General features: G+C 44.1%; 1 protein-coding gene across 1 annotated transcript; it reads right to left on the bottom strand.

The window, feature by feature from the left end:
* Nucleotides 1–1,670: 1,670 nt before the first annotated feature.
* Nucleotides 1,671–21,812, bottom strand: DRGX (dorsal root ganglia homeobox). Its single transcript, XM_065672888.1, has 7 exons — nucleotides 21,658–21,812; nucleotides 20,804–21,003; nucleotides 18,034–18,131; nucleotides 17,754–17,855; nucleotides 14,994–15,166; nucleotides 14,547–14,659; nucleotides 1,671–4,478 (listed from the first exon to the last, which is right to left on the bottom strand). Exons 2-7 carry the CDS (start codon nucleotides 20,835–20,837, stop codon nucleotides 4,213–4,215), a joined length of 786 nt encoding a protein of 261 aa, XP_065528960.1. The 5' UTR covers nucleotides 20,838–21,003; nucleotides 21,658–21,812; the 3' UTR covers nucleotides 1,671–4,212.
* Nucleotides 21,813–27,138: the final 5,326 nt, after the last annotated feature.

A 27,138-nucleotide genomic window follows, 5' to 3' on the forward strand; every position in this document is an offset into this window, starting at 1 on the left:
GCCTACGGCGTAACTGAGCAAAGGCGCATCCTCAGCTCCGCATTTCCTGCTATGATGATGTAGGCATAAGGAGGCCTAAATAGATGTGCACAAGATAAAAAGCATGGAGAGCTGAGAGAATGGCATGCGACCTTACAATGAAGGCGCCATTGCCTGGTGCTTTGCATTAACCCTCTTTAACAAAACCCAGACTAATGCGCTTCAATAACCCCACTCATACACCTTGAGCACCAACTCCCAGCTGGCTCTGCCTGGTGCTGGGCTCAGCACTGGGGCAGGGATGTGCCCAGGGCCAGAGGGGCTGGGACATGGGAATAGCACAAGCTGAGAATCAGCACCAGAGCTGAAAGCAGGACCTCAATCTTTCTGCAGAGCTGTGAGTGAGGATGTTGGGAGATGGCCTGAGCAGGGAAGGTGGGGGATGAGGGGAGATCTGGCCATTGTGGGTGACTGCGATTTCTTGAGAAAAGAGCCTGGGATGGGAGATGCTTTGCCAAAATCATGCAAGTGTCATATGCACAGGGTCCATCCATGCTACGTGTGGCTCATGCTAGTATGGAAATTCACAGAGAATGGGATCTAGTGACAACAGTAAGCTGTTAAACAAAAAACATCTTTGTCTTACATCCTTCCCTCAAACCTTGGGCTTCCATCTTTCCTTCACAGAACTGAAAAAAATATCACACAGGCTGATTTTGGAATAGCTCACATGTAAATCATCCCCCTGGGCTTCAGCCTTTCATGCTGGGGTTCAGCCTGAGTGAATTTTTATAGCCAAGTTATAAACTTTTAAATGCCAGACTTAATCAAAGCCACTGAGATGGTCATTGGAGGAGTGGTTTAAGTGGCATAGCCCTGATATATGATAGTACAGAAAGAAGGCAGGTGTCTTATCCACTGTGGACAGTCTATCTGGAAGGGAGCAGGGTCTGGTGGCTAGAAGCAGGCACGACAGAGACACAGATCTCTTGAGTTTTGCTCTTGCCCTTGTGCTGCTGCTCAGTGACCTCAAGCAAGTTCCCTTGGACTGTGCTGCCCTGAGCAAACCGGTCTCAGACCAAAACCTGAAAGGAAAATGTGGCTTACCATGCCCTGGGTTCCCCAACATGCTAATGAGAATGTATATGCGTACCTGCCTCCCCTGGGGATGTCACAAGGATTGTTGGCAACATAGCCTAGGCTTTAACCTGCCATTGTGCAGACTCAGAATACTCAAATCTGAAAGCTTCATTTATGGCTGACTTAAAGCAACCACCCACAAAATCATACTGAATGATTATAATCACAGACACATCAGACAGCGAAGACTCTAAAAGACTTTGGGCTCAGGCTTACAGGGAACTAATGCTGCTTTGCTCCTTAACAGGAGGTTCCGAAAAACTCTGAGCCCCCTTGACTTTGCAAGTTGAGGGACACCCAGAGGGTTCCAGCTGTGAATCTGAGAGTCCCCCCACTCCGCAACATCTTTGTGGTCTAAGCAGAACTGGACAGTCATCAGTGTGAAAGCAGATGCTTGGACAGATAAATTGATCTGAATGAAAACAGTACAGGAACTTTCAGGATCTTCTTCCTAAATTTATTCAAGTATTAAACAAACAGAAACTACAGCATGCATCAGATACTTTTCTTTGTTGTACAACAAAACTATGGACTTGTCTGTATTTGCAGCGTTTCCAGCAACATCAGGCAGACTTGTCGATGTTATCCAGTTTTGCACAGTCACTAGAGTGTCGCATCATGAATTATTAAATCAGTGCTTCGTGGTAATACATAATTTCTTATCAATTATTCATGCTAATGTGTGTGTAGTTTACTTAATTGTGTTATTGACGATCAAAAGTAATTTCCTGAAAATCCTCAAGGACAGAAAATTTAATCAGCGTAACTACTTTTCAGATGCAATGCTGTTAAGTATTCTTAATTTGCTCAACAATTCACTTATTTATGTACCTTTCTGGAGGAAATACGAGTTTAATCAAACAATTAGATTGAAGAGTTAGTGTACAGAAGGGCTGAAGTTCAACTGAATGCAAGGTAATTATGTTGAAATGAAGTTGGTCCTGCCTCTTTGGAGTGGAAATTTTATTTTAATCTTTTTTTGAACAGGGGGCACGAAAATATTATGATAGGGAAGATCCCTGGAAAAACAGTGATTCTCTCTTCTCCAACCACTCCCCACAACAAAGCACACAGCCACCTATTTTATTTTGGTGGAAGAAAAAGGTTGCTGCTGCTATTAAAACTAAGCCATAATTTGCAGCCAGAGAAGCCACCTGCACCTACAGTTTGGCAGAGCAGCTCCTGAAGCTGGAACACAAAGGCAGATCACAGACAACTGCATGTTCTCCCCTGCAATTAAGACAGTTCAGGACTGTTAAAGGAAACACATGGTATGGCAAGAGGAAAGAAAAAATACTCCGTTTGATGAATGTGGGCCCTGTCAGACTTTATTTTGTACTTGGATCCAAGGACAGACCCAGCAATGCCCTCATTGCTTGTGTCCAGAAGGCACAAATCCCACCCTGGGAGGAGTGCCTGGTACCCTTAACTCCTGGAGCAATGAAGGCGCTTAGTGCTGCCAAACCACCCCCTGAAGATCAGGGCTTGCACCCTTTGAATGGGTTTTGACACCAAGCCCTACCTCGGGAAAGGGAAGGTGTGCACCAAGGGTACTGGAGGGTCCTGCAAGAACCACAGAAGCCCCAGGTTCTGTAAAATTCATGGGATGAGATCACGTGGGGGAGAAATTTTTGCTGCCAATCTTACTCAGAACTGCCCTTCCAAGCACATTCCCAAGCTCAGATCCTGTAAGAAGCCAAACACAACCCCATGTAAAAGCATGTGCTCAGCACATTGCAGGAGGTCCTCAGTACAACATGAGGGCTCAGAGCTGACAGGAATCCTTCCAGTAGCCTCCAGGTTTCCTGGTCAAGTCTCAAAGCAGTGTTTTCACCCTGTTCTTCAGGAACATCTGAGGACAAGACTAAGGAGTCTGCAAAAGGCACCTGAGAAAAGCAAGTCTATGTCACTAAGTTTGAATTTGCATGTGCATTTCACATGGAAAAAATGTGGGGCACCCCATATCAAAATGTCTGCTCTAGAGCATCAGATCTTAGTCTGCTTTGCTTTGGGGAATTCTGAGTCAGAGTTAAGACTGCATTTCCTGAGGCACCAATTTCTCCTTTGCACTGTGCCCATTTGGTTATAATTAAGACATTTTCATATCTAGATTCATTACAACAAGCCTTCAGTGAATGGAATAGTCTGATTTTGGATGGCATAAAGGAGTATCCTTCCAAGCTTTATTTCCTCTTTATTGAAAACAAAACATGCAAGGACATATTTGCAGTGTTGCAATGCAGGATTATTTTGTTTTCTAGTCTTTCTTACCAAGAGAATGATGCTAAAATACCCGCAGCTTTGTGCAGATTTAGACACACCTGCACTCTCCATTAAATACCATTGTTATCATTTGAAGCTATGAATGCTGCTCTGGAGTTATGTCTTTTATGTCTAACCCAGGGAATGGCAAGAGTAACAGACTAATGTTCACATAGAGACTAGTGCAAGGATTTTATTCACAGGTAAACTGGTCCCAGCAATCTCCCGGTAATCTACTCCATGGAAAGTTTCATTTTTGGGGAAAAAAAAGGGAGAAGGAAAAAATCATGAAGACGTTCATTGTATTTTCTGCTTCTCTTACACCTGGCTTGCCTGGGATAGATTGGGTTGAAGTCAAATGCCGTCAGAAAACAGCAGGCCAAATTGGCATATACCTGCAGATTCCTTCACCTCTGCTGTGCACAGTGGGGTAAATGATGCCTAGATGCCTCTCCTGCCCCGGATCTCGCATCTGGAAGTGCTGCCGTGCTGCCATGCTGCCAGCCCTCTACCTCATGCAGCATAGGAAGCCGAGATGTGCAGGAGCAAGCCAGGATCCTGGGTGTTTCCGTGTCCCTGGGATGTGGAGCAGGGGAGCTAAAAACAGTTTCACAAACGTTTCCAAACACAGATAGTGCCAATAAATCGGGGGAAGGAACCTACAGCAGCGCAAGAGACGCAAGGGTGCATGAAAGCGGACATGTGGATTTGCTGGGTCCCTGGTGGCCCCATGATGTCCTGGTGGGGCACGGCCATACTGCAGTTCACCCTGTGGCAGAGCCTTGGCAGCGGGTCCCTGCCCTGAGCTGAGGGGCTGGCACCAGTCTGGTCTCATACGCTCTTCTCCCCTTCCATGTGCTCCTTGGCTGGAGGAGGCTGCTTGTCCTGGGTGCCCTCGGGGCCAGGTTTGGTGGGAGGAGTGGGGCTGCTGCTGGTGGCTGGCAGGAGGTTGGCAGACTGGAGCACAGCCTCCGAGTGCTCCCGGGCCTTCATACGCAGCGCGGCCACGCTGGCAGTGCGGTTGCTTTGGCAGCCATAGGTGGGCAGGAAGGAGAGGCCCATGGGGTCTGGAACGCAGCATGAGCACAGTGGGTTCCCTGGGGAAGAAGGAGACAAAGCACCATCACTGATGGGGAAGGTCTGACTGATCCCTCCATGGTCAATATGGAGAGGGCAGAGATGAGGTTGGAGTCTCAAATGGCAACAACTCCCTCCCCTATGGACGTTTAGTGGGTACATAGGTGTTCTCTGCACCAGGACTAGAAAAGCAAGATCCTGTTCTGTGAAGAATCTTACATTGAGAGTCACCCAGGGTGACAAGCAGAGGGAGTGAGGCCAAGCAGAGTCAGAAATGAACAATGAAGTTTAGATCACACGAGATTTGCCTACAAGCAAGGCTGAACTTGTTCCCTGCTCTCATACCAAGCTGCTGCTCTCTGACTACCATCAGCCCTGTGCTGGAGGCGTCCCCTGCCCTTGACCTGCACACTCAGGCCTGATCAATTTGGGCAGCTGCATATGTTGGGTCCCATCACCCATCTACACCTGAAAGACTACTGCAAAGAAAAAGGTGACAATATTCTGGTTATTATGCAGGAACTAGTGACCTTCTCCTGTATCACTGTAAGGTGAGATAGGCTTTTCCTTGGCCTCGCCTCTGCCAGCTACCGGCATCATGTCTACATGGAAGAGTCTGAGTGTTCTACCTTCACCCACCCAGTGTCTGTGCTGCTTACACCTTAAAGAGAACAGCTTCCAGAAGTGGGCCAAGGCCACCTAAAGCTGGTGCTGTGGACATGGCTTAAGAGTCCCTTCAGGAGAGAGGAGCCAGACTATATCTACCCTGTCATCTGAGGAACATGGGCTGTTCCAAGCGGGCAGTAAAACACTAGAGAGAGGGTAAAAGTAATATTCTTCTCCCTTTAAGCCAAAAGGGTCCCCTGCAACCCACTGACAGAAATAGTCCTCACTCCACCAGCTACTTTCCTGAGCTAGACCACTACAGGCTCTTCCTCTGGCTTACCTTTGACAACACTGGGATTTGGGCCAGTTACCAAACAAATACAACTGGAAATATAGGTTGCCCACTGGCAGGACATGCAGTCCGTCCAAAAAGCCACCCTGTACCTAGCTTATATGCATCTATTGAATGAAAAAGAATGTATCAGAGGAATAGGGAGGCGAGACAGGGTGAGATGGCTGAGCTACTACTTTGATTTGCTCTCTGGTAAGAAATGTTGTGACACCATTTTTCCAGTGGTGCAAAAGCCCATCCTTTGCTGCTACACTACCTCCCAAAAAGAAACAGGACGGCTCTGCACATCCTGATACAGTGCAATGTGTTCCTCTGATCTTTCCAAGCCAAGGACTCACTTTAATTTCTGCAGTTAATATTTGAGTTAAATGGCTCATGACTAAGTGATGGGACTAATAACCTGCCGGGAGCAGGTAGTCTTTCTTTTACACTTCTGCTCATGGTAGCAATGGGTCAGCACCCATCTGCTAGGGATGAAAACAGACGGTTGTTTGTTTTTAGGATGCTGGAAAGACTTCTCCACAGCAATTGTCAGAGATTAGCAGCTTGCAGGTAACATTCAGGAAAAAGTACCCTTTGCATTTTAAAAATCAGAATCTGAAAAGGACAAGTTATTAATGTAACTGAGAAATCTTCCTTTCACTTGTAATACTCCTCTGACAGAGCATATGATCTGCAGGCCAACATTTCCGTGGGCCCAGGCATTCAAGTGTATTGCACAAGCAAGTTTCAGCACTTGACTAATAGCCTTCATTTTATGCTTTAGCACTAGAAAGCTCAACCTGTGTCTGCTTTGATCAGCTGAGAAGGAAAGTTTATAACAAAATCCACTCAGTAACACAACTTATAGATTTTGTCACCACCAGCCGCACTCATAAAGTCATTTTTGCTCTGTTGAACTGCAGTCACTTCAGTGGTACTAGACAGCCACTGCTTTACCCAGAAGGAGGAGAGGAAGATCCTCACTTCAGAGTCCATGCAGTTTGCAGCAGGTCTTTTGCTGCAGAAGCCACAAAGTCTTTTTTTTGTCACTACTGTTAAGCCCCAATACCTTAAGGTTCAGATATGAAACACACGGGCATGGAGGCCTGCCTGTGCTTCAGCTCTTTGCACTGCTGCTTTCTAACAAAAACTGAGTGAGACTTTCAAAAGTGGTTGTTCAGCTCTCAAACTGAGGGAAGGGATGGCCCATCTGCAGTACCTAACATGGAACCAAGCACAGATATTGTCTGCTTAGTGGGAGGTGGGGAGAAGTGGAAAAGTGTTTTACATTTTTTAAAAGAGCAGGAATCAGCTCCATCCTCTAAGAATAATTTTCATTCCACTGTTAGGGGTGAAATATTTATCACTATTCTGTACCAAAGATCTTTGATTAATAATTAGACCTGATATTACCTAGTGGCTCTGCAACCTGAGGGTGCAGTTACCTGTGGTGGAAACTAGGCTACCCCTAGAAATAATTCACCCATAAGCCATTCCTTTCATTTCTCTGTTCACACTTGCAAACAGCTCATACCTGGAAAAAAAAAAAAAGGTAAAGTAACAAGTATTATTTGTTCCAGGGTCCAGCTAGAATACAGGAGAGTAGGATTTAGCCCTACCTTAATGTAGGTTGTAAGGAATGTTGACTCTATCTTACAATTGCCTCTGCCTGAAGGCAGTAAGTCCAGAAAAACCTATTAGGTTTCATTGGCACAAAAGCCAAGAAAAGCTCAGGAGCCCAAGATCTTCACTTGCCCATCAGTCAGCCCATGATGGACAGCAATGTGACTTTCACCAAGAAAAAGGCATCCACATATAGCAGATGTCAGTGGTTTTTTACATCTTGTTGCAGTATCTCTAAGTCCACAATGGAGAAGGAAGGAATTGTTCCTACTTATTTCAGATTCTCAGAGGAGTTTAGGCACCTAGCGCCCATCAAAATCAGTGAGGGTTAAGCCATTAGCCCTAGATCTTGCTCCAGCTTCCACTAACATCTATGACAGTCTAATATTACTTTAATGGGATTTAGATCAAGTTGCTACAATATGGACAGGGTACCATTTTCTTTCTTTCAGGAACCTACTGCCTCCTGTACACAAAATTAAAATACACAATTAGATTTCCATTAACTTACAGCAAATTCTGCTGAATTGATCTGAACCTCCTTGTATTCCTATATGAGATCATACTTTAAATGCTCAGCCTGAACATAAATACTTAATGTAATAAATACAGTCTGAAATATTTGATCCACTTGGCAGTTTAATTGATCTACTACAGAGACTGACAGGAAAAATTAAATTAGTTCTATCTTGTCTCTGCCAACATCACATTTGAATTGTAACGATATTTCATCTGCAATTTTGGTTGCAGACCCTTTTCTGCAGTTCCAAGGCTCAGTTTTAGCTCAGAAGAGTGGGGTGGAAGCTGGGCCCATATTGATACACAAATATTTAAAATATATATTTTGCATTTCGACTCTACAATTTAAAGAATTTAATAGACAGCCTTTCCAAAAAGCAAAACCCCAGTCCCTTTCCTCCTTCAGTAGTACAGCATAGCAGCATTTGATGTGGACAGCTGAACAGCAGTCTGACAAGGAGGGAAGCAAACTAAAAATCCCATTTAAAATCCTCACCTGTCAATGAATGCTGTTCAGTTTTCAGAGAAAATATTGTGCTTAAGTATTTTTTTCTTCTCATAGCAGTCACATTGGTTTGCTTGCACTCTAAATCCTAATAAACCTGAAATCACTTTCACAAGGGTTGGAAGGTCAACAACCTCAAGTTCATAGTGTCATTTACCAGTGAGAGCTGATTCACAAGGAGCTCCGTCTTGCTCTCTATAGATGACACCAACACTCTGCCTATTAAAGCCTGAGGCACAAGCAGAAAAAACAAAAGTGGCTTTATCCAAACTTGTCGAGTTCTGAATCAGGAGGTTCAGAAGATCAAGGCATGAACTTAAAGTCTGACACAGAGAGGTACCAGATGCTCCCAGTATATTTAGGGTAGCCTCAAGGCTGTTTAAGTTGTGCTAGATGGTTTCTCCTTCTAGTGCTTAAGCTGGTTAAGCGTGGAAGGCATCCTGTGCCGCCCAGAGGCTGGAAAAGCACTTCAGAGCTGACAGCAGAGTCTAAATGTTTTAATTTCACATCTCCTTGTCTTGTGAACCCCATACGCCCAATGCAAACAACAAAGAGCTGACGACGTGGCTCTGTTACTCTAACAAGAGCCTTTTTGTGTAAATAACTTGACACTGGAACTGGAGGGTTTCATCCTCCTTTATTTGTGCCATTAGTACTGTTCCAAATAATTCAGTAAATAAATTCAGATGCAGAACTTTACCTGTTTAGACAGGAAAGCTGGCAACAAAGCCAAACAACTAGGAAAACAGAACCAGTCCTTCGAATACTTTCAGTTCTGCAGCCATTTACCACTCTTCCCTTCTACATCACAAACATAATCTGACCCTAAATACTACTGACATGTGTCACTGTGAGAGTGGCCAATAAGAACCCCTGCCCAGCTAAGGTCCACTAACTTAATCAGGATTTGTCCTGGAGGAACATGGCAGCACCCATTTCCTTCCCATTGCTCTTAAGGCTCTTGGTATCTGCATATTCCCTAATATTTGTGTTAAAGACCAAAAAAATCTACCTGCAAGGTAGGGCAATGCTAGAGTTCAGGACCTGTGATACAGGAATCAAAGTTAATTTGATCAAGGTCTGTGCATCTGCAGCAAACTAAAGAAATGTTTTAAAGTCTCTGAAGGCACAGGAGCAGGTAAACTACAGAAAATGCCAAACAGAGAGCCCACTTGATACATTTGCTATGTTACATGAGAAAAGTCAGTCAGTCCATAATCAAGAATGAGAGAGACAATGAAAACACCAAGGCTTTTCATTCTTGTTACCCAGTCTTTTGGAAAGCAGTGGTGCTTCTATTCAGTAAACACCAGTCAAGGTAAGGCAGGTCCTTGAACAGTTTTTTCTCAGCCTTGGTAATGGGAATTGCCCAATGGAATCAGGCAAACTTTCTTTATCTTTCCATAACAGAAATTGAGATGTAATGGATGGGCAGTTCTAGTTGTGCTTTTTTTCCTGGATACTGCAATTAAGCCTCCCTATTATGAACAACAGCAACCACATCAGCAACAAACCGTAGAAGAGCCTAATCAATGGTACCCTGAAATATCCACTTTGATGTGCATAATGCAATCCTACTTCTCTATCAGTGGTGTGGAGGTGCTGTGAAAACCAACTGAGCTATAACTTGCACAGAGCAGAGCTGTGGGTGAATTATGAAAGTAATTCCCTGGCAAGTGTAATTATTTCTCTCTTCATACACTTCACTCATCACGGGGGCAGGGGAAATTTCAGTGGAATATAGCAGACACCCTCTTGGCCTCAGCCAGCAGAATGGTAGAACACTTCCGCTAAACAGCGGAGATTCTTGTTTACACCCATTAATAAGATCTTCTACATTAATGAATTGCATTCATGCTGTCATCCATTAAGAAGCTACTTTGAGGTCTTTCTCTGCACAAAACTCTAGCTTCTCCCGATGACTCTATTGTTACACAGCCCATAAATAAAACAAGTATTTTCCCTTCATATTTGAGGTCTGCAATTAAATCTGCTAAATGGACTGCAGATGCATAGTTTACAGTAAGTGATTCATCTTGGAAGATCATGGAAATGTCGAAGTCACCACAATGAAGCAGCATAGTTGTCAAATTAGGACAATTTCAGAGAATAACGAACACCAGAATTCTCATCGATGCGAGACAACCTTCTCCCTGACTGTGGCCAGTGGTAAAGAGCTAAAACCCTGATGTAAGAAAGCCTGTATTCCACAGAAATTATGATCTAATTCTAATTTATCAAATCAGAAATTGTATTTCCTGAAAGAACGGTATGTAGTGAGATGATACGGTAGCTAGCAGATGCTTGCTACTACGTACAGCCTCCAATATGCTAAACTTCAGAGAGGGAAAGGACTCACTTTAGAAAAGGAGAAGTTCTGTTGTATTACTGATTAGAGAATATTTGACAGAAACAAAGAAAAACCATTCAGTGATAATATACTCTTCTCTGGAAGAGTCAATGCTCTGAATTACAGTTCTGATCATTGTATAGCCGGCCTGCTTTCTTCACAGGCTTCACACTATTTGAGGTGGTAATACCATCCCTTTGAAGAGAAAAAAAAATATCACTGTTTCAGAGGCAGCAGGGTTCATTTGTCATAGTGCTTAGGGAGGACAGCTTTCTTCTCATTCACCAGAGCAGACCTAGTCCTATGCTCCAACATTTCCCATTTACCTAGAAGTGGCGCATGTGGGATTCAGATGTGTGTTGCCTGTTGAGGAGTTTCACAGCCACACAAAGCATGAAGCAAACCTACAGGCTCTGCACAGTCCTTTCAAAACCAAAGTTGCAAGCTCAGTCCCTACACCATGCTAGGCTGTCCTGAGATTTCTTGTCTCTACTAGACCAACTTCATCATCAACTATTATATCTTTATACTACAAATTAGATCCAGGAACCATGTGCCCTAGACACTTCATGCAGCACTGGAAATCTGGGTCTGGAGCCAAGCAATCAAAGTCAGAGAAGGAGAAAGAGAGTTATTAGTTTCTTTACATAAGACAGAGAACTCTCAGGTGGCAGAATAAAAACAGTCCCTGAGAGCATAAAATAATTATTAATTAGTTACATCACCATCATCACTTGTTATTCACTGTATTGATTTTAATTGTCTCCTTCTAAAGCATCAGTCAAATATTACTCACCGACACCAACAAAGTCTTGGCTCGCAAGCCAAACAAAGCACATCTTGTCTCCTCAAAAGAATAAGAAAACAACCTAGACTTCCCAGTAGCATCTGATGTGCCGAGAGTGCTCATTTTTCTGCAGGCAGCTTTCACGGCCTTACTGAAGAGTATGATTCCCTTTACTGGCCAGGATTACTCTCCCAATGGTGGGAATATATATCAGTTTATGGGATCGACATAGAGGGGCTGCATTTAATTTGACATTTGCATAGAAGAAGGTGGGATCATGCTGCCATTGTTAGTGAAATGATGCTTTGATTCTGGAGCAATGGGTTTGCTTTCAAAAGCAAAAAGAATTCCTAGTAGCTTCAAAGCACGGTCAACACAAGAGAGGTACCAGAAAGAAGTCTTGATCATTTCACTTTTCGATAAAACTTGTGAAATCTTGGAAAACCTTGCTGCTTGCTGAATTTCTCCTTATCCAATCAATCAAAAAACCAAACAGAGATTTCAGGTGGCACAAAAGCCCTAGGCCCTCAGAATCACTGTGTCAGTCCTGTTTCCATTTCTGCTGCAAAATGCAACTGAATTATCAAGGGAGAGGCTTAGGTCTTTTCATTAAGACACACGAGGACACAGACTAATGCCCATCTAAAGGTAAAGTTAGTTCTTCTTTGACATGCCTGAAATGTACAAATCACCTCCTAGCTCAAAGGGTGAAACGAGAAGGGAGAGTCAAACTGAATTGAGCAAGACAAAGAGGGTCAGATGAAGGTTTTGTGAACACTGTGTCCCTCCCTGTCTTTTCCTTCCTTCCCTTCCACAACTGTTATTTCTTCTTCCAGACCAACATGTGAGCTTTGTTGTGCCCTTACATACATTGGTTTAGATGAACCATCATTTACCTCGCGTTTCCAAACCAAAGATAAGCAAAATGCAAATCAGGCCTGTGGTACTCTTGGTCCACTCAGAATCTCTAGCAATCATCCTGTTCACAATTAATGAGATCAAAGCTCAAAGTCTGCTGTTCACAGCCCCTACCTCAGCCCAAGCGAGTTGCTCTTGGAAAAACAGGGAAAGAAGAACTTGTGGAGATGAGCCAAGGAAAGAGGAGACAAAAGTACATATATAAATACCACAAGAAGGTTGTTACAATTACTCGCTGCTTGTACAAATCAAATTTGCCATCTTGTAGAACAAATTCTTCCTCTTTAGCCTGAAAGCCAAAATTTAGCATTACTGAGACCTAGCTGCAGAAGAAAAAGATCTCACATCAAAGCAGCTTAGTCTACCAGCTCCTTGCAAGTATAACAAAATGCTGGCAGGCATAGGCAGCTCCACAAAGCTCCTGTTGGGTGGATACCCAGCTATGCAAATCTGAGCTGGATTTCTTAAAATAAAAATATGCAACATTATGGCAATCCTCCTGCATGTATCTGGAGATCTCTAGGATCAGGATCAGGGCAGGAAATATAAACCAGGCATCGCAGCAACTGCATATGTAGCTGACAACATTTATCAAGCAAATACACATGCATCTGATAATGGACCATCCCTTATATGAATTATAAAATATCCATATTTACATTTGGAACAAATTTTTCAAGGACACTGCCTCTTAGCCTGGGCACCAAATGTCTAATAAGTACCTCTTTACAGAGATTCAGAAATAGGATTTTTTCTGCCCCTAGGTTGTGAAACTGCTATCAAGCAAAAAGGAGCTAATTATTAATTTCTCAATTTAGTGGCTGAGCTGTAAAACCATGGAAAAGAATATCTGAAGGTCTTCCAAATAAATAAAACTTAAAAAAAAAAAAAACAAAACAAAACAAAAGCAAAAACAACCAAAAAAAATTCCTCATGGATTTTTTTTCCATGCATTTTTATTTCATTTTGCTTGGCCTTTGCATATTGTCATTATTTTTCTTAAAATTTAGCTACATTTAAACATGGAACAGGTGAGAACACCCTATTGATTCATTTAGTTTTGAAAATGCTTAGATGTAGATCTTAAGAAAAAAAAAAAAAACCTTCTATCTGAAATTATTCACTGAACACAACCCCATTTCCTCACCTTTCAACCAGCCCAGGACTACATTTAACAATGAACAATCTTTTTGCCTGAATAATTTCTACTCCAGAGATACGGCTGCTGCACAGTGCAAGAAGCTGAAAGTCTCTGTGCTGAGACTTCAGGAGCCATAGGGAAGAGAACAAGAGAACTCTCACAGTCAAACAGCTGCTGCCTGCTTACAGGGTTTAGATTGACAGTCACCCTTTCAGTTTAAGGGTTCAGGTCACACCTGAGTTGCTTTTCTTGATTTAGAATCACAGGTCCCATACCTATCAAAATAGCAGTAGCTGTATGGTAACTCTGGCTTTAGCACTTTTGGAAGAATGGAAGGGAAGAGGTAACAGGACACAGGATTTCATGCAAAAGTCAAAAGTTCCAAACATTTGCTTCAGGAATGTACCTTGGCAATGCTGGTTTAACTGGGAATACTCAGAGAGAGCATGAGGTATGCCAGAGAACATAGTGAGACGCATTAGAGGACATTTGTGTTCGTAGTGGAGGGTCTTAAACTGGGAAACTTTCCACACAAATTATTGCATCACATTGAGGCATAGACTAAATGTATGTGCCACTTTGTGCTTGGCAGTGCTATAAGGTTTTACATCCTATAAATCTATAAATTGAATTCATCCTGCTTACACCCTTAATCTTATAAATTGTTAGACTAGGAACAGCTAATGGATCAGCTGGTGATTTATTTTTAAAAGATGCATACTCCCGCTTTTTGGGAACCGAAAAGGATATGGGCACTGGATGTACCCTTCCTGAAGCCTGGGAAGGGGGGTAATGAGGAATTACTTTGTATCCCAGGCACATGCTTTATTCAAGTTCTCAGAGGGAACCTGCTGCTCAAGAAAGGTCTGGTATGGTGCAGAGATGTACTGCAAAGGAAACCTCATGCAAAGAGCGGATGAGGCATCAGTAACAGTGCCAGGTAATGTATAATGCAAAAGGATGCGTATAACTAATTTATTAGTATAAATTTGACTCTTGAAAAAAAAAAAAGCATATGCAAAGAAAACTATAAAGGAGTAAACCCTACCTGCCTTGCTCCTTGAGACAAACCTGGACCTCACTAGAATTAACTGAGTAAAATGAAGGAGTTTCATCACAAATAGTACTACAAGTTATAACAGACTTACTCCTGTACTTGCATCATCAGTCAGTGCAAGTACTGCAAATCCTAACAGAAAGAAGGATCCATCATTTCCCAGAGGCTCCCCCGCTGCCTCAAACTAGGACCATGCTTGGAAAAGCCAGTCTTTGAGCTTATCCCGGAAGTTAAACAAAGTCACTTACCTTTCAGAGAGGCGACATGGGATAAAGCTTGCGCATATGTGGCTGTGTTGAGAAGAGTCCCCGGCAGGCAGGAAGGGAAGAAAGGTCCTGTAGGACCCACTGCTCGACTCAGGCTGATGAAGAAAAGAACTTCCTCAGAAAACCAGAACCAACGGCTTCCAAAGACAGCATTTGTCCATGCACAAGAACACACTGGTGTATCAGTGTCCTGACACTAGATGGGACCAAGCCTGGATAATATTAGCTTCCCACAGCCACCAGGTTCTCAGTACCTGCACAGGGAGCAGTGAGTTGTATGAGAGAGAGTTTATCTTCTCATCATTTGGGCTAAGATGATACTGTCTAGAGTCAATGCTTGGCCACAGGCAAGTCTGTGTGTATGTACATACATACATATGATGCATGCTTGCCCCCAGAAGAGGAAGTTGATACATGTAGTACTCTTACCTCTGCTGAATCTCCAGACTCTCCTTTTTATTCCTGGTTTGATCTGCTGGAGAAGGGGAATTCAAATTCCTCGCAGGAGGTGCCACCTCAGCCATTGTTTCCTTGGAGCCCTCTTGGTCGGAAGCACCCCTTTCTGTTTTCCTCCATTTAGCTCTTCGATTTTGAAACCACACCTGGAACAGGAGAGAAATTAAGGCTGAATACCATGTTTAACTGAATGCAAAGCAAGAAAGCTGTAAATTGTTTCTCTAGTGAATCAGTCGTTTAGAAGTGTGGCTAAAACTTGCTCTTATTTTGTGTCTCTGTTGATATTCTAGTTGAGCTTTAGGATTACATTTCTATCTGGAATATTTCTGTGTCTGGAAAACAAGCCAGGAATGTTTAAAGACATTTAAAAGGCATGTTAAAAATTGGGAAAAAAAAAAAATTCAGAGTGATTTCATGTAAATGTGTCAGCAAAACACATAGATGTGTGCTTGCCTTTATGTACGTGTTTAATTCTCACTGGTTTCTATGTTTTAACACATCTAAAAGACTTTTGTATAGGGATGGGCCTAAATGCATACCTAAGCACTCTGCTGAAACCATATATAACCTTTTGAAATGAGCAACTGCTAGAATAGGAGAGGTCAGAAATTAAAAGGTACATAGTAGGCCATCTTACCCAGCCCATTTCCTAGAGAGGACTGATACTGAATGTTATTCCTCTGATGTATTTGTCCAGTCTGCATTTAGAGGACTCAAAAGGCAGTAGATACTAATTTTAGAAGATCATCCTGCAGTTTAATACACACCACTTTCCAGAACCTTTTTCCCCTGTAATCCAATACAAACATGCACGTTCTTTATTTTATCCCCTGACTTTTAGTACAACACTTTAGGGTTTTTTTACATTTATCTTGAGGCTGATGCTGTGAAAGCACATTATTTGAGGTAGAAAATGCCAAGCCTCTCTCCAGGTCAGGAAATCCACATTTTAATACATGACTTCAAGAATAGGCAAGATTGTTATTATTATTCGCCTCCTACAACTCCATTTTAGCAAGCTGCCTTTTAATTGCACGTATCAGCAAACGTTGAATAATGATTTTATCTATATTCTAAATTTAGAGCAGTTAAATGCAAAGCAAAATGCAGACACTTTCTTGTGTCTTAATTGAATGAAGGTCACAGCTATAACAACATTTAATTGAGCTATTTTTCATTATCATATTTTAATGACTTTGCACTGACAGTTCGCCTGCTTCTGAGGAAAGAGCATGATGAAGTCGTTTATTTCCCTATTTAGTTATTGTTTGACAACATCATCTTCGATTAAGACTCCGCTTTATAGCACATTAATCATATTTGAATGAGCAAGGGGTATAAATGTAAACATATCTCACATCCTCTGTGTTTCCCCACGTTCCTGCATGAAAGCAGGCTAAACAAATGCTTGCATCTATTGTCTGTTTGCATAATAGCCAACAACAAGGCTAAACACCAGTCCTCAGCAATCTAATTGTCACCACCCCTATCTCACCCTTGCACCTTTCAGGAAGAAGTTATGATCTTCCACTTCTGAATGCTCAATAATTGTCCCATTTATCTCAATTTGCAGTTCAGTCTTTAGGCACCAATAGCCGAAATGGCATTTTTTATTATTTTTTTAAAGCCAGTACCTACAATGCAGTGGCAAAAGGAGATTTTCATTTCCAAATAATAATCAGTTTAATTTGCCCACATATGACCAATGATTCATGTTCAGATTTAATAATCAGGATCGCATAATCTGATTATAGGAGAAATAATTTGTTTACAATCCCCAATTTACTGCGGTGAATTCCATTATCTCTCTTCAGCCATTGGGTTTTAAGAGATACTAACATGACCCTAGGGAACAAACGGCAAGCTATTATATTTCCTACAATTAGATCTTTGCATAGTCTTAACCCCGAGCACCTAAATAAAAAAAATAAAAAAAAAAACCGAAAAAAATAAAGCAAGCAGCATCTTGCAGAAAAGCTCCATAAATAAAATGAATGCATAATCGTGCTAAAAAATGGTTTGCAAGTTTGTGGTGGATGCCTGCAGAGTTAAAGTGATCCATTTCTGACAGCTGCGGGACTGCTGTTCTTAGCAGAGCTTGTAGACACACAAAGTTAATCCCTGCATACGGGAAAACAAACACCTGGATTTAAAAAAAATAAAATAAATAAAAATTGGGGAGCAAGAAGGAAGGGGTGGAAAGAGTAATCATGGCCAATGGTGTTTATTGGATCATATTAAAGGTGAGGGAATTGCTCTGCAGGCTCTTTAGCTGTCTAAATTTAGTGTTGAGGAAGAAGGCGAAAGGGAGGAAAGTTGAAGAGGTTCAGGCAGATTTCTTCCTGGCAGCTGGGCTCCCTGCAATTGCCTAACCCCTTTGCTCGACAGTGGTCATAGTTGCTTTGGAGAATCACGTCTCAGCTCTTTTCTCCACACACACCCCCTCCAAAAGCATGGAAATGGATGTGCATTGATGTAATTTAGTACCTTGGAGACGCGGACAAATTAGTGTAGAACATTATCACTAGTTAATTATGAATGACCGATTAATCAACCTAATCTAATATTCCACATTATGTTGATGTTATTAAAGTGCATCATGAAAATGACAGATCGTCTTCATTTGCTTTCTTTGGCCAAATGTGCACTCTGCAGTCATGATGTCAAAAAATAAATAAATAAATAAAGTTTGCCAGTTTGAATACCCGCGAGTTAATTCCCCAGAATGTTTACCTGCACCCTGGCTTCCGTCAGGTTGATTTTCATAGCCAGCTCTTCCCTAGTGAACACATCGGGGTAGTGGGTTTGAGCAAAAACGGCTTCCAGTGCCTCGAGCTTGTGGAGGGGAGAGAAGCAAACATCTGTTAGGGGCAGGAACGCGGGAGCTGCCGTCTCGGGGGGCATCTCTCCAGCGGCCATGCAAGGGATGGGGAAAGCGGGGCCAGGCGGGGGGCCGGGGAGTGCGGGGGGCAGGCGGGGGGCAGGTCAGGGGCAGAGAGGAGCAGGCTCCTACCTGCTGCAGGGTGAAGGTGGTGCGGTTGCGGCGCTGCTTCCTCCGCAGGAACCCGTCGTCAAAGTCGCCAGCGGAGTGACCTCCGAAGGGGGCCGCGCCTGTGGACGGAGAGCAGCGTTAGGGGCCGCAGGCAGCGGAGCCCAAGTCCCAGCCGCGCCCTGGGGTGGGGGCTGAAGGGCCGGAACCCGGGGCCACTCCTACGGGGCAGGTGGCTGGGAGGCGTTCGGAAGAGAGACGAAGCGGGCTGGAAATGCTGCCCCTCCCGAGCACCTCGGAAGCACCGCAGTGGGTGCCCCACCGGGCCGGGGGCCCTGCCGGCCTGAGCTCATCCAGCCGCGGGGGGAGGGACACAGCGGCCCTCTTCGGGATGTTTGTGTTTTAAAAGGAGGAAGAGACGAGGCTTTGACCTGGGCATGGGACAGGTCCTTGAGCTCGTAGAAGCCCTGCCTGTCTGCGGGGAGACTAAAGGTTACCCCGCAGGAACCTCCTTTTCCCTGCTTGGAAGGAGTGGGACTGGGGCCGTTGGCAGTTTTCTCCCCGCATTCCCACACGCATGGCAGAGCCGCCACCAGTGTGCTCGCCCTCATCACCGGAGGCGAACCGGGGTTCGTACCGCGCCGAGCCCCGGGGGCGGCGGCAGCGCTCAGGAGGCTCGGCCACGGCTGAACTGCCGGGACTCGGCAGCGAGGATGGAGGAGGGAACCCTGCCCTGCCCCGAAGGGGGTTTCGAGGGGCCCAGGGGGAGATTGGGGAACTGTGATTTTATCCGTGGTCGGAGGCCGGGGGAGGGCAGACGGCCTGCCGGGATAAAAACCGCGTGCAGTGGAGCAGTCCCTGGACTTCTCGGCTCCCTGAGTTACACATCAGCGGTACCCTGGCTGAAATGTTCGCTCCCTCTCTGTTCACCGACAGATTAGGGTGAAAAACCCAAAGCAAACAAAAAAATCCAAACCTAAAACGAAACAAAACCAACCATAAACAACAGAACAGGAAAGTACCCAAACCCACAGGAGCGTGGCTGAGTGTCTCCCGGGCCTTACCCGCAGACTTGCCCGGTGGGGAGCGGGATGGACCGGCCCCGCCGCGGGGCACGGCGGCTGCGGATGGCCACTGATCTTGCAGCATCATTTGGCAGAGAAACACGGCCCCCAACCCTCTCCTCGCACAGACAGACAGCTCTCTGTGGCCCTGGGAGATGCTCATCAGAGAGCACAATACTATCCCGGTGACCCCCAGAGCCTTGTCACTTCCCTCTGGCACCTCCGGGCCTCCCCGGGTGCCCAAACCCACCGAGAACAATGTCTGAAAAGGGCTTTTCTGTTGCCGCTTCTTCGGTTTGGTGATGGTTGGGTGAGGTTTTTTTGGACGGCAGGGTGAGTATATATAGATTTTCTTTCACTTGCGATGCTCTGTGCTGTTTTCTCAGATCAGATACCCCCCTCCCGCCGCTTCCCACGCCGGGGATGTGGGGACCAGCGGGCGGGAGAGCCTGCAGCCTTAGGGGACCGCTCCCCGTCTCCGGCCGCCAAAACCAGGCACCAGCCACAAACTGCCACAGGAGACATAAACGAACACGCAAACACACAAACAAGAGCACGTTCCCAAAGCTGCCTGCAAGAAACTAAGGAACAAAGCCGCCGTCGGTGGCACTGGCCGGGAGCAGAGCAGGCTGGCCGGCCGGGAACGGAGGGACCCTGGCACCGCCCTGCCAAGCCTGGCTCTTCCCCCGGGACGAGGACAACTTTGGGGAGAGAAGTTTCCAGCCGGCGATGCGCAGCCCGGCTTGGGTCTGCTGGCCTTGGGCAGCCTTGTTCAACGCGGGGATGCCCCTTCCCGGAGGAGGATGAAACCGCTGAATCACCTCTTCCTGGCAGCGCTACCACGGGGAAAGCCCTTTGCTCGCCGAGTGATGCCCGTGCAAGGAGCGGGAGGGGCCAGCAGGAGGATTTTACGTGAACAGCCCGCCCGGAGCTGAAGTTGAGCGGCCGAGGCTCCGGGGCTGCTGCCGCACTACGAGCACTGGCCGGAGGGAGCGGAGCAGAGGGCCCTGGGCATATGGGAGGGCACCGGGAAATCCCGAAGGTGCCGTATTTTTCAAAAATAAACAAATAAAAGAACAAAACCAAATAAATAAACAGACCCCTCTGGTCAATGACACAAAGGAAAACATCCTCCCAAATAGTTATTTTCCACTTGCTTTCTTTTTTTTTTCCCACAGTCGTGACGCCTCTTTCCCCATCCTCCCGCAGAATGTTTGTAAAATAGCATTAAAGATTTATGCGGTCCCTTTGGCTGGAGGGAGGAGGCGTGACCACGTCCTGAAAGTGTCCCGATTACAGCCATGACACCAACATCTGTGCTGGGAGGGGAGAAAAGCATCTCTTTCGTAGCCCGAGGCTCAACTGCGGGATCGCTATCCACAGAGGGGAGGCAGGTGGCAAAATGACGGGGTGGGGGTGTAAAAAACGAGGCCTTTCCAACAGGAATCAAATTAAGAATAAAAATCATGCAATCCTTCTTTCCATCCTGTGACAAGAGGGGAAAGCTGAACGCGGGGAAGGGGGGTAGGGTTGTGTTTTCTCAAGGAGAAAGATAGTGTGGTTTTATATTTATCTGTCTGTATAGATCTGCGTCTTATCTCAGCACCTATTTGTACCCCGACAGCCCTGGAACAAGTCAGACCAGACTTTCTCCTTCCACCCCCAGCTCACCCACACACACCTCCAAGTTCATTTCTTGTACTTACACTTCTCTGTGCGACAACACTCACCCTCTAGCTGTGGGGGGCAGTGGAAGTAGAACATGGCCCTGCGGCGGGAGGGACGCCCGCTGCCCGCCGCTGCGAGCCCGACGGCGGCCGGGGCCGGGGCCGGGGCCAGCCCTCGAGGCGTGGGGCTTCCGCGCACCCCCCGCGCTGACACACCGACACCAGCTCCCCGGCCCGGCACTGCCGAGGTGTCTCCTGCAGACCTGAGGACAGAGAGAAGGGAGAGAACAGAATAGGTGAATAACCAGACGCAAGCACCCGGAAAAACTCATTGGTAATCTTAGGTCCCATCCCAGAGGAAGCAGCGAAAGTGGTGTCTAGCCCTGTGCTACGAGCTGAAAATGCCAAAGGAGGAAAACTCCGTGGTAGGTGCACAGTAATCAGAATTAGTAAAACTTTGTTGCTTCTGTTTGTTTTTCTCACTTTTTTTTCCCTTTTTTTTTTTTCCCTAATAGCAGATTCTCTCTCTCGTTTATCTATCTATATATCTACCTACCTACCTACCTATCAATCCATCCATTAATACATTTATTCATATCTATTTATCTATCTATTTATCTATCTAATTATCTCAGGTATTTCTTTCCGCGGCAAATAATTACATTAAAAATAAATAAAAGCAGCAGTTTACAGCTAAGAATAAACCGTTAAAAAAAGAAGGAAAAAAAAAGAATATTCTGCCTAAATGAAACAGCAATAAAACCTAGAAGTGTTCTTCTCGTTAAAGCATCCAGCACACTGGGAGCTGTGTTCAGGTTGGAACCCATGTCCTCGGCAAGGAAAAAGAATAAAATATCAGATTTATATGCAGTCATATAAAAAAAATCCAGAAGGCAAATAAAAATAGTAATCCATACCTAAACCGAAGTAAAAATCACCAGTAAGGTCTGGGGGGTATTTTGCACCGGAGTAAGACGCTGTGAGTTGTTGGCTGCAGAGACAGAAGGGCTCTGTGGAGTTCTGGAAGTGGCCAGATGTCTTTATATCTGTCTACAGCATGCTCTGCCTCTCAGCACTTGCCTTTATAATCTCACGCATAATTGGCCTTAATCTGATTATTTCCAGCGCTGTCTACAGTGAGTAACTTGGATAGGTCTATTGGGCCCTACAAATGGCCCACGTGGTGTGCAGAGCAGGGAAAAAAAAAAAAAAAAAAAAAAAAAGGAAAAAAAAAAAAGAAAAAAGAAATCCCGTCATTTCTCAGCAAACACCAGGAATGTGAACGGCAGCACCAAAATCCCATTATTTCCTGCGCCTTGGCTCTCCGGGGCTCAGCGGCCCCCGGCGGGTCCCCCCTTCCTCACGTCCCCGGGGTGCCCCAGGCTGCGGGTCCGGGAGGTGGGGGCCCGCCGTGCTGTGCAGTGCCGAGCCTAGCCGTGCCAGTCCTGCTCGGCCGCCTGGACCCCAGCGCTGACAAAGCGGCAGCTAATTGCCGCAGGGTGGGTTTTGGGGGGCCGCTTGCACACGCCTTGCCTTTCCAAGCGATCGTACCGCGGCAAAGTTTGATTTTGTTCACAGCGAGGGGTCTCTGGATTTATGCTCGCTTCCCGTCTGCAAATGATATGCGGCGGGACCCTCTGCAATTACTTTTAAAATGCATCCGAGACATGGGCTCAGCGGAGAGAGATGGCCCTTGCCTCAGCCCGGGTGAAAATTAGACTTTAAAGTACCCAGATGAAATTTTCAAGTCAGGGACGCGGGATTGGATCAAATCACATAAACTGCAAAAAAAGCAAGTATAATGGCGCATAATTGGTTCTGTAATAGCATTACACAAGGATAATAGCCTGTTATGGCCCCCTGCACATTAAGTGCTTCCCTGGCGTAAAGCCTTTATGATATTAAAGGGGGAATATAATGATATTTTGGTTATTAAATGCATGTAATTAATTTATGCACCACTGAAAATAAAGTTGGTATTATGACCCACTCAAGATGCATCAGAAGATGTAAGTCAGACAACTGTTGATAAGTTCTGGTGTCTATGTTTTGTCTAGACTGCTGATTTTATTTTGGAACAATTGCTTCTCCGGCAGACTACACAAATTTAATATTTTATAAACATTGTAATGTTCTGTGCAGGAAGGGCGAGCAAATCTACACAGGCTCTCTTAGATCTGATGGGAGTTTAAAGACATTGCACGTTCATGCCAGAGCAAAGGAGGTGGATACAGATGATAGAGATGCAGAAACAGATAGAGATTTTGAAGGTACCATGTCTTTGTGAAGTTATCCTGCATATATGGTCTCATTAAATAAACACTAATAAGCCTTAGAAATATCACCTGCTCTATCTGCCTTTTACACTAGGCATAGATGTGGAAATTCCCCTAATGTATATATTCAAGACAAAGTTACGTTTCAGTCCTGTAAAGCACTATTTTAGCAAAGCAAGGCAAAAATTAATTGTATTTGAGATCCAAATTGATTTGGTTTGATTTTATCTTATCCATTCACCTATAACTTTAGCATACTAGTAATAGATTTAGAAAGCTGCATTCAAATATGGTTTTATATATATACACATATATCTATATATATTTGCATCTATACACATACATAAACGTTTTTGGCTATCTGTTTGACAACAGATACTGACTTACCATCCAGGCAAGTGTTTGAACAGCAAAGTATAGTTTGAATTGAGACAGCTTTTACAGCATCTTGCAAGACGCAAGACCAATGCTCTGAGTTTAACTGCACTCCTTAAAAAAGCAGCACAAGCCTTATGTCAATTAACCTTAAAGAGGGATATAACCCAGAGGTGCTGCCTGTACCTGCCCTGCCAGCCCCTCCATCCTCAGCTTTAAAATCGACTCAGGACCAGTATGGCAGTACCCCTTTGCAGAGACAGATGTGTCTTTGCCTTTTTTTTTTTTTTTTTTTTTTTTTTTGACATTGGGAAGAGAGGAGTGCGAGTGTTTTATCATAAGAACCTCTAATAAAATAATAATAACTTTATTATGGCGCTCTCAGGCCTTGCTCTAGTCAGGGGGCTGTATCGCTGCTTTGGCTCCAACACTCACTTGCCCCAGCGGTTTGAAGCCTGCAAGTTCAGCAGGATCGTGGGAGGCAGAGAGGGTGAAATGGAGCACGGGGAAATGGTCCAAGTCGCTGCTTTTTAAACAGAAGCAAAAAGACCCTGAGCTGGGTGCAGCTCAACTTTCTCCTAAGGAGCAGCAGCTGCAAAACAAGGAGATAACTAAGCAATATATAATCCTCCACCCCTCGCCACCCCGGTGCCTGTTTAATTTTAATGCACGAAACGGGGGATTGACATAATTAAAAGTTGGCGGTACGTAGACTTGGGTGCCGATCTCGGGTGGCCGGAACCCGGCGCCGCCGGTGGCGCCTTTCAGCACCATGGAGAGCGCCCATTGCCCCGCGTAACTGCCAGGAGAGGTCCGGAACGTCTCGGCCCATTGGGGTGTTTGCGCTGGGTTAGTCACTTCTCCGGGGGAAGGCTGTTGTCAGGGGATGTTTCTAGGTCTCTCCGTGTAGAAAAGCTTTCCTGCCAAGGCGGGACTACAGGCAAAAAAACCCAGAACAGTAAACTGCTTCAGATCATGGATAGTATTTCTCTGGTGGTTCCTCTCATCTAGCTACCAGAGGCAGGCACTAAAACCAAGCTGTGGAATATGTGTTCCAATATGTGGAAGATAAAATATTTCAGAAAAAATATTATGCAAAGTCCTTAAGGTCTTTCTCACGTACCTCTCATCATCATTATTGTTACTGCTATTATCATTATTACCATTGCTACTAATATTACCATTATTAAATCAGTATTAGATACTAGGTCTGCAAAGAAAAGTCCCAGTAAACATAACTCTGGATAGACATTTTGCTGATTGTGCCTGTCTTACAGCAGAACTGTTCCTGTGCTGCACACACAAACACACATCTTCTCATTTCCCCACAATGACAATAAAACCTAGGACTGAACTGATGAACAAAATCACTGAATGGATGATTTCCTTGAGAGCACTCAGTTTTGAGGGAATCATTTGTAAACCTCGAGGAAGTCTGAATGGCTCAAGTTTGATGAAACAGCTTTCTTGCCTTTCCATGTCCAAACACTTTCCTTTCCCATGATTCTTAATACCTAACCACAAAAAATGGCTAGCATCTAAGAGGTTATTTTACCCTAATTCATGTGCAGTAAAATGTATTTTCTAATTAACCAAATTTGCCGATTTGTCCCGCTTGGACACTCTTATAATTTATAATGTAAAAGTGTTCTTTCTTTATCTAAAGACCAAGGTGACTGCTTTTAATTTTCTGTAACCTCTTTACACTTGATGTTCACCAAACTCATAATGTTAATTGGCTTCATATACGGATCATCAGTTTAATGAAGGAATAAATCCTATGTTGCTTTATGTCCCTCTGTTTTAACAATGATTGCTTTAATGAAGAATGTGACGTGTTTGAAATCAAAGCTGCAGGATACATTAGAGAAGATTTTTTATGATGACTGAAATGCTTATTTAAAGCTAAAACCATGAGGTTCCCATATTTCAAAAGCTTTTCTTTAAATAATTTTCAATGGAAAATACTGACATGTTCTTCAGCAAATAACTTTTTCTTTCTAATTTCATGAGCAGAGACTGAGAATAACTGTTTTGTAATATAAACATCTCAATTAGTTCATGAAAATATCTGTGAGCTGGCTTTAGAACATTGCAGTTTTCATTCTGAGTTTGAGTAAAACTCCTAGTGAGCTAAAAGGAGTTATGTCTGCCTAAATAAGGATTATTTAGGAGTAACTAATACACCTCTTTGTCAAGCTATTGTATTTTCATTGTTCATGTGTAGATGGAGAAAATTATAGGAGAGAAAGAATTGTCAGTTCACACACAAAAGCCCTGGATAGCCGTAATCTATTTCTCCCCGTGGGGATTTTAGGATTTCAGGAGCAAGGATAAAATGTAATGAAACATGAACTCGTAGAGGTAGGTGACTGCAAATCAGAGCATCAATTAGGTCAAGCTGGAAAACATCAATTAGACCCAACTGCATGTGCTGGTTATACTAGCTACAGTAGGTTTAAAATATACAAAGCAAATGTGTTCTGGTAATTGAACTTTTACGTTCCTGGTCCCACTTATAATGAAAGTAAGCTTTTTTTTTTTTTAATCTTTCCTTCTCTTGCTCTCTTTTATATTTTTTTTCTTTTCTTTTTTTTCTCTTTTTCTCTTTTTGTTTTGTTTTCTCTAATGGAGACTGCATATACTGGACATACTTTTTTCATTTGAGAGCTGCTGCCTGGACTGAAATTACATGATCCTTAGATGTGGGAACATGCAACACAGAAGAGGAAAGTCTCTAATCCAAGTCTGGGCCAGGGTTGAACAACCAATAGATTTGGACAGAAATTTCTTGATATGGCAGAGGAAGTGCATGAGAAGAGAAAAATATTAGCTTAAATTACATGCCAATGAGAAATCATTCAGTGTCCAGGCAGGCCTAACCCCATGACCTCTTGGGTTTATGTTCCCACAAGTGTTATATTTATTCAAACTAGGTCACACCAAGCTTCAGGTAAATGCATACACATCTTCTCCCCCATCTGCCGCACAGTATCGTGTGTAAGAGAATGACGTGTTGCCTTTCAGAGCTGGCCAGGACTTCAGTCCTATGGCCAGAACTATATGAACACGCAGAAGACAGCCCATACCTTCTCTCTCCATGGAGAACAAGAAGGTACCTTGTGGCATCTCTAGTGGCACAGAGAGTTAATCTGCCAGGAGCCCTATTCAATAGCAACAGTTCTCTACCTGGAAGTATTTACCAAACCTATGCCTTGTCCACACACTGCTTGCCAGTTGAAGTGATTCGTTGTGCAGGCTGGACTATGCCAGGATTTGCTGAGGCAAACCAACACTGGGTTTCAGGGGAATTGCTTTGGTGAAGACGTCATATAAAGGCTTTTCTTCCCAGATGTGATTTTTCCACTAAAATGAGTCTTCTAACTAAGATCTGTGATAAACAGACTTCCAAGGGAGCAGATGTTATAGTGAGAAAAAGTATTAACATTACTTCAAGGTAGGAAAATGAGAAGTGGAAGATATGATTGTTGACATTATTTACCCTGGTCAAGGGCAGAAAAGTTATTTTTTATTGCATAAAAGATATGCATTTCTACTAGAGGTTTGAGAGCTGTGGAAGTCAAAGTTAAAAATTGAAAGATGTACAATATCTCAAATTTAGGTTTGCACATTTTTGGGTACTCCTTATTTTCCCATAGATTTACCAGTTTATTTGGAATTTTCCAGATGCTTGGAACTCTTCAGGAGCTGGCCCTTGAATATATATCAGTTGTACTACTGTTTATT

This window comes from Lathamus discolor, chromosome 3 (genome assembly GCF_037157495.1).
Source record: "Lathamus discolor isolate bLatDis1 chromosome 3, bLatDis1.hap1, whole genome shotgun sequence".
Classification (NCBI taxonomy): domain Eukaryota; kingdom Metazoa; phylum Chordata; class Aves; order Psittaciformes; family Psittacidae; genus Lathamus; species Lathamus discolor.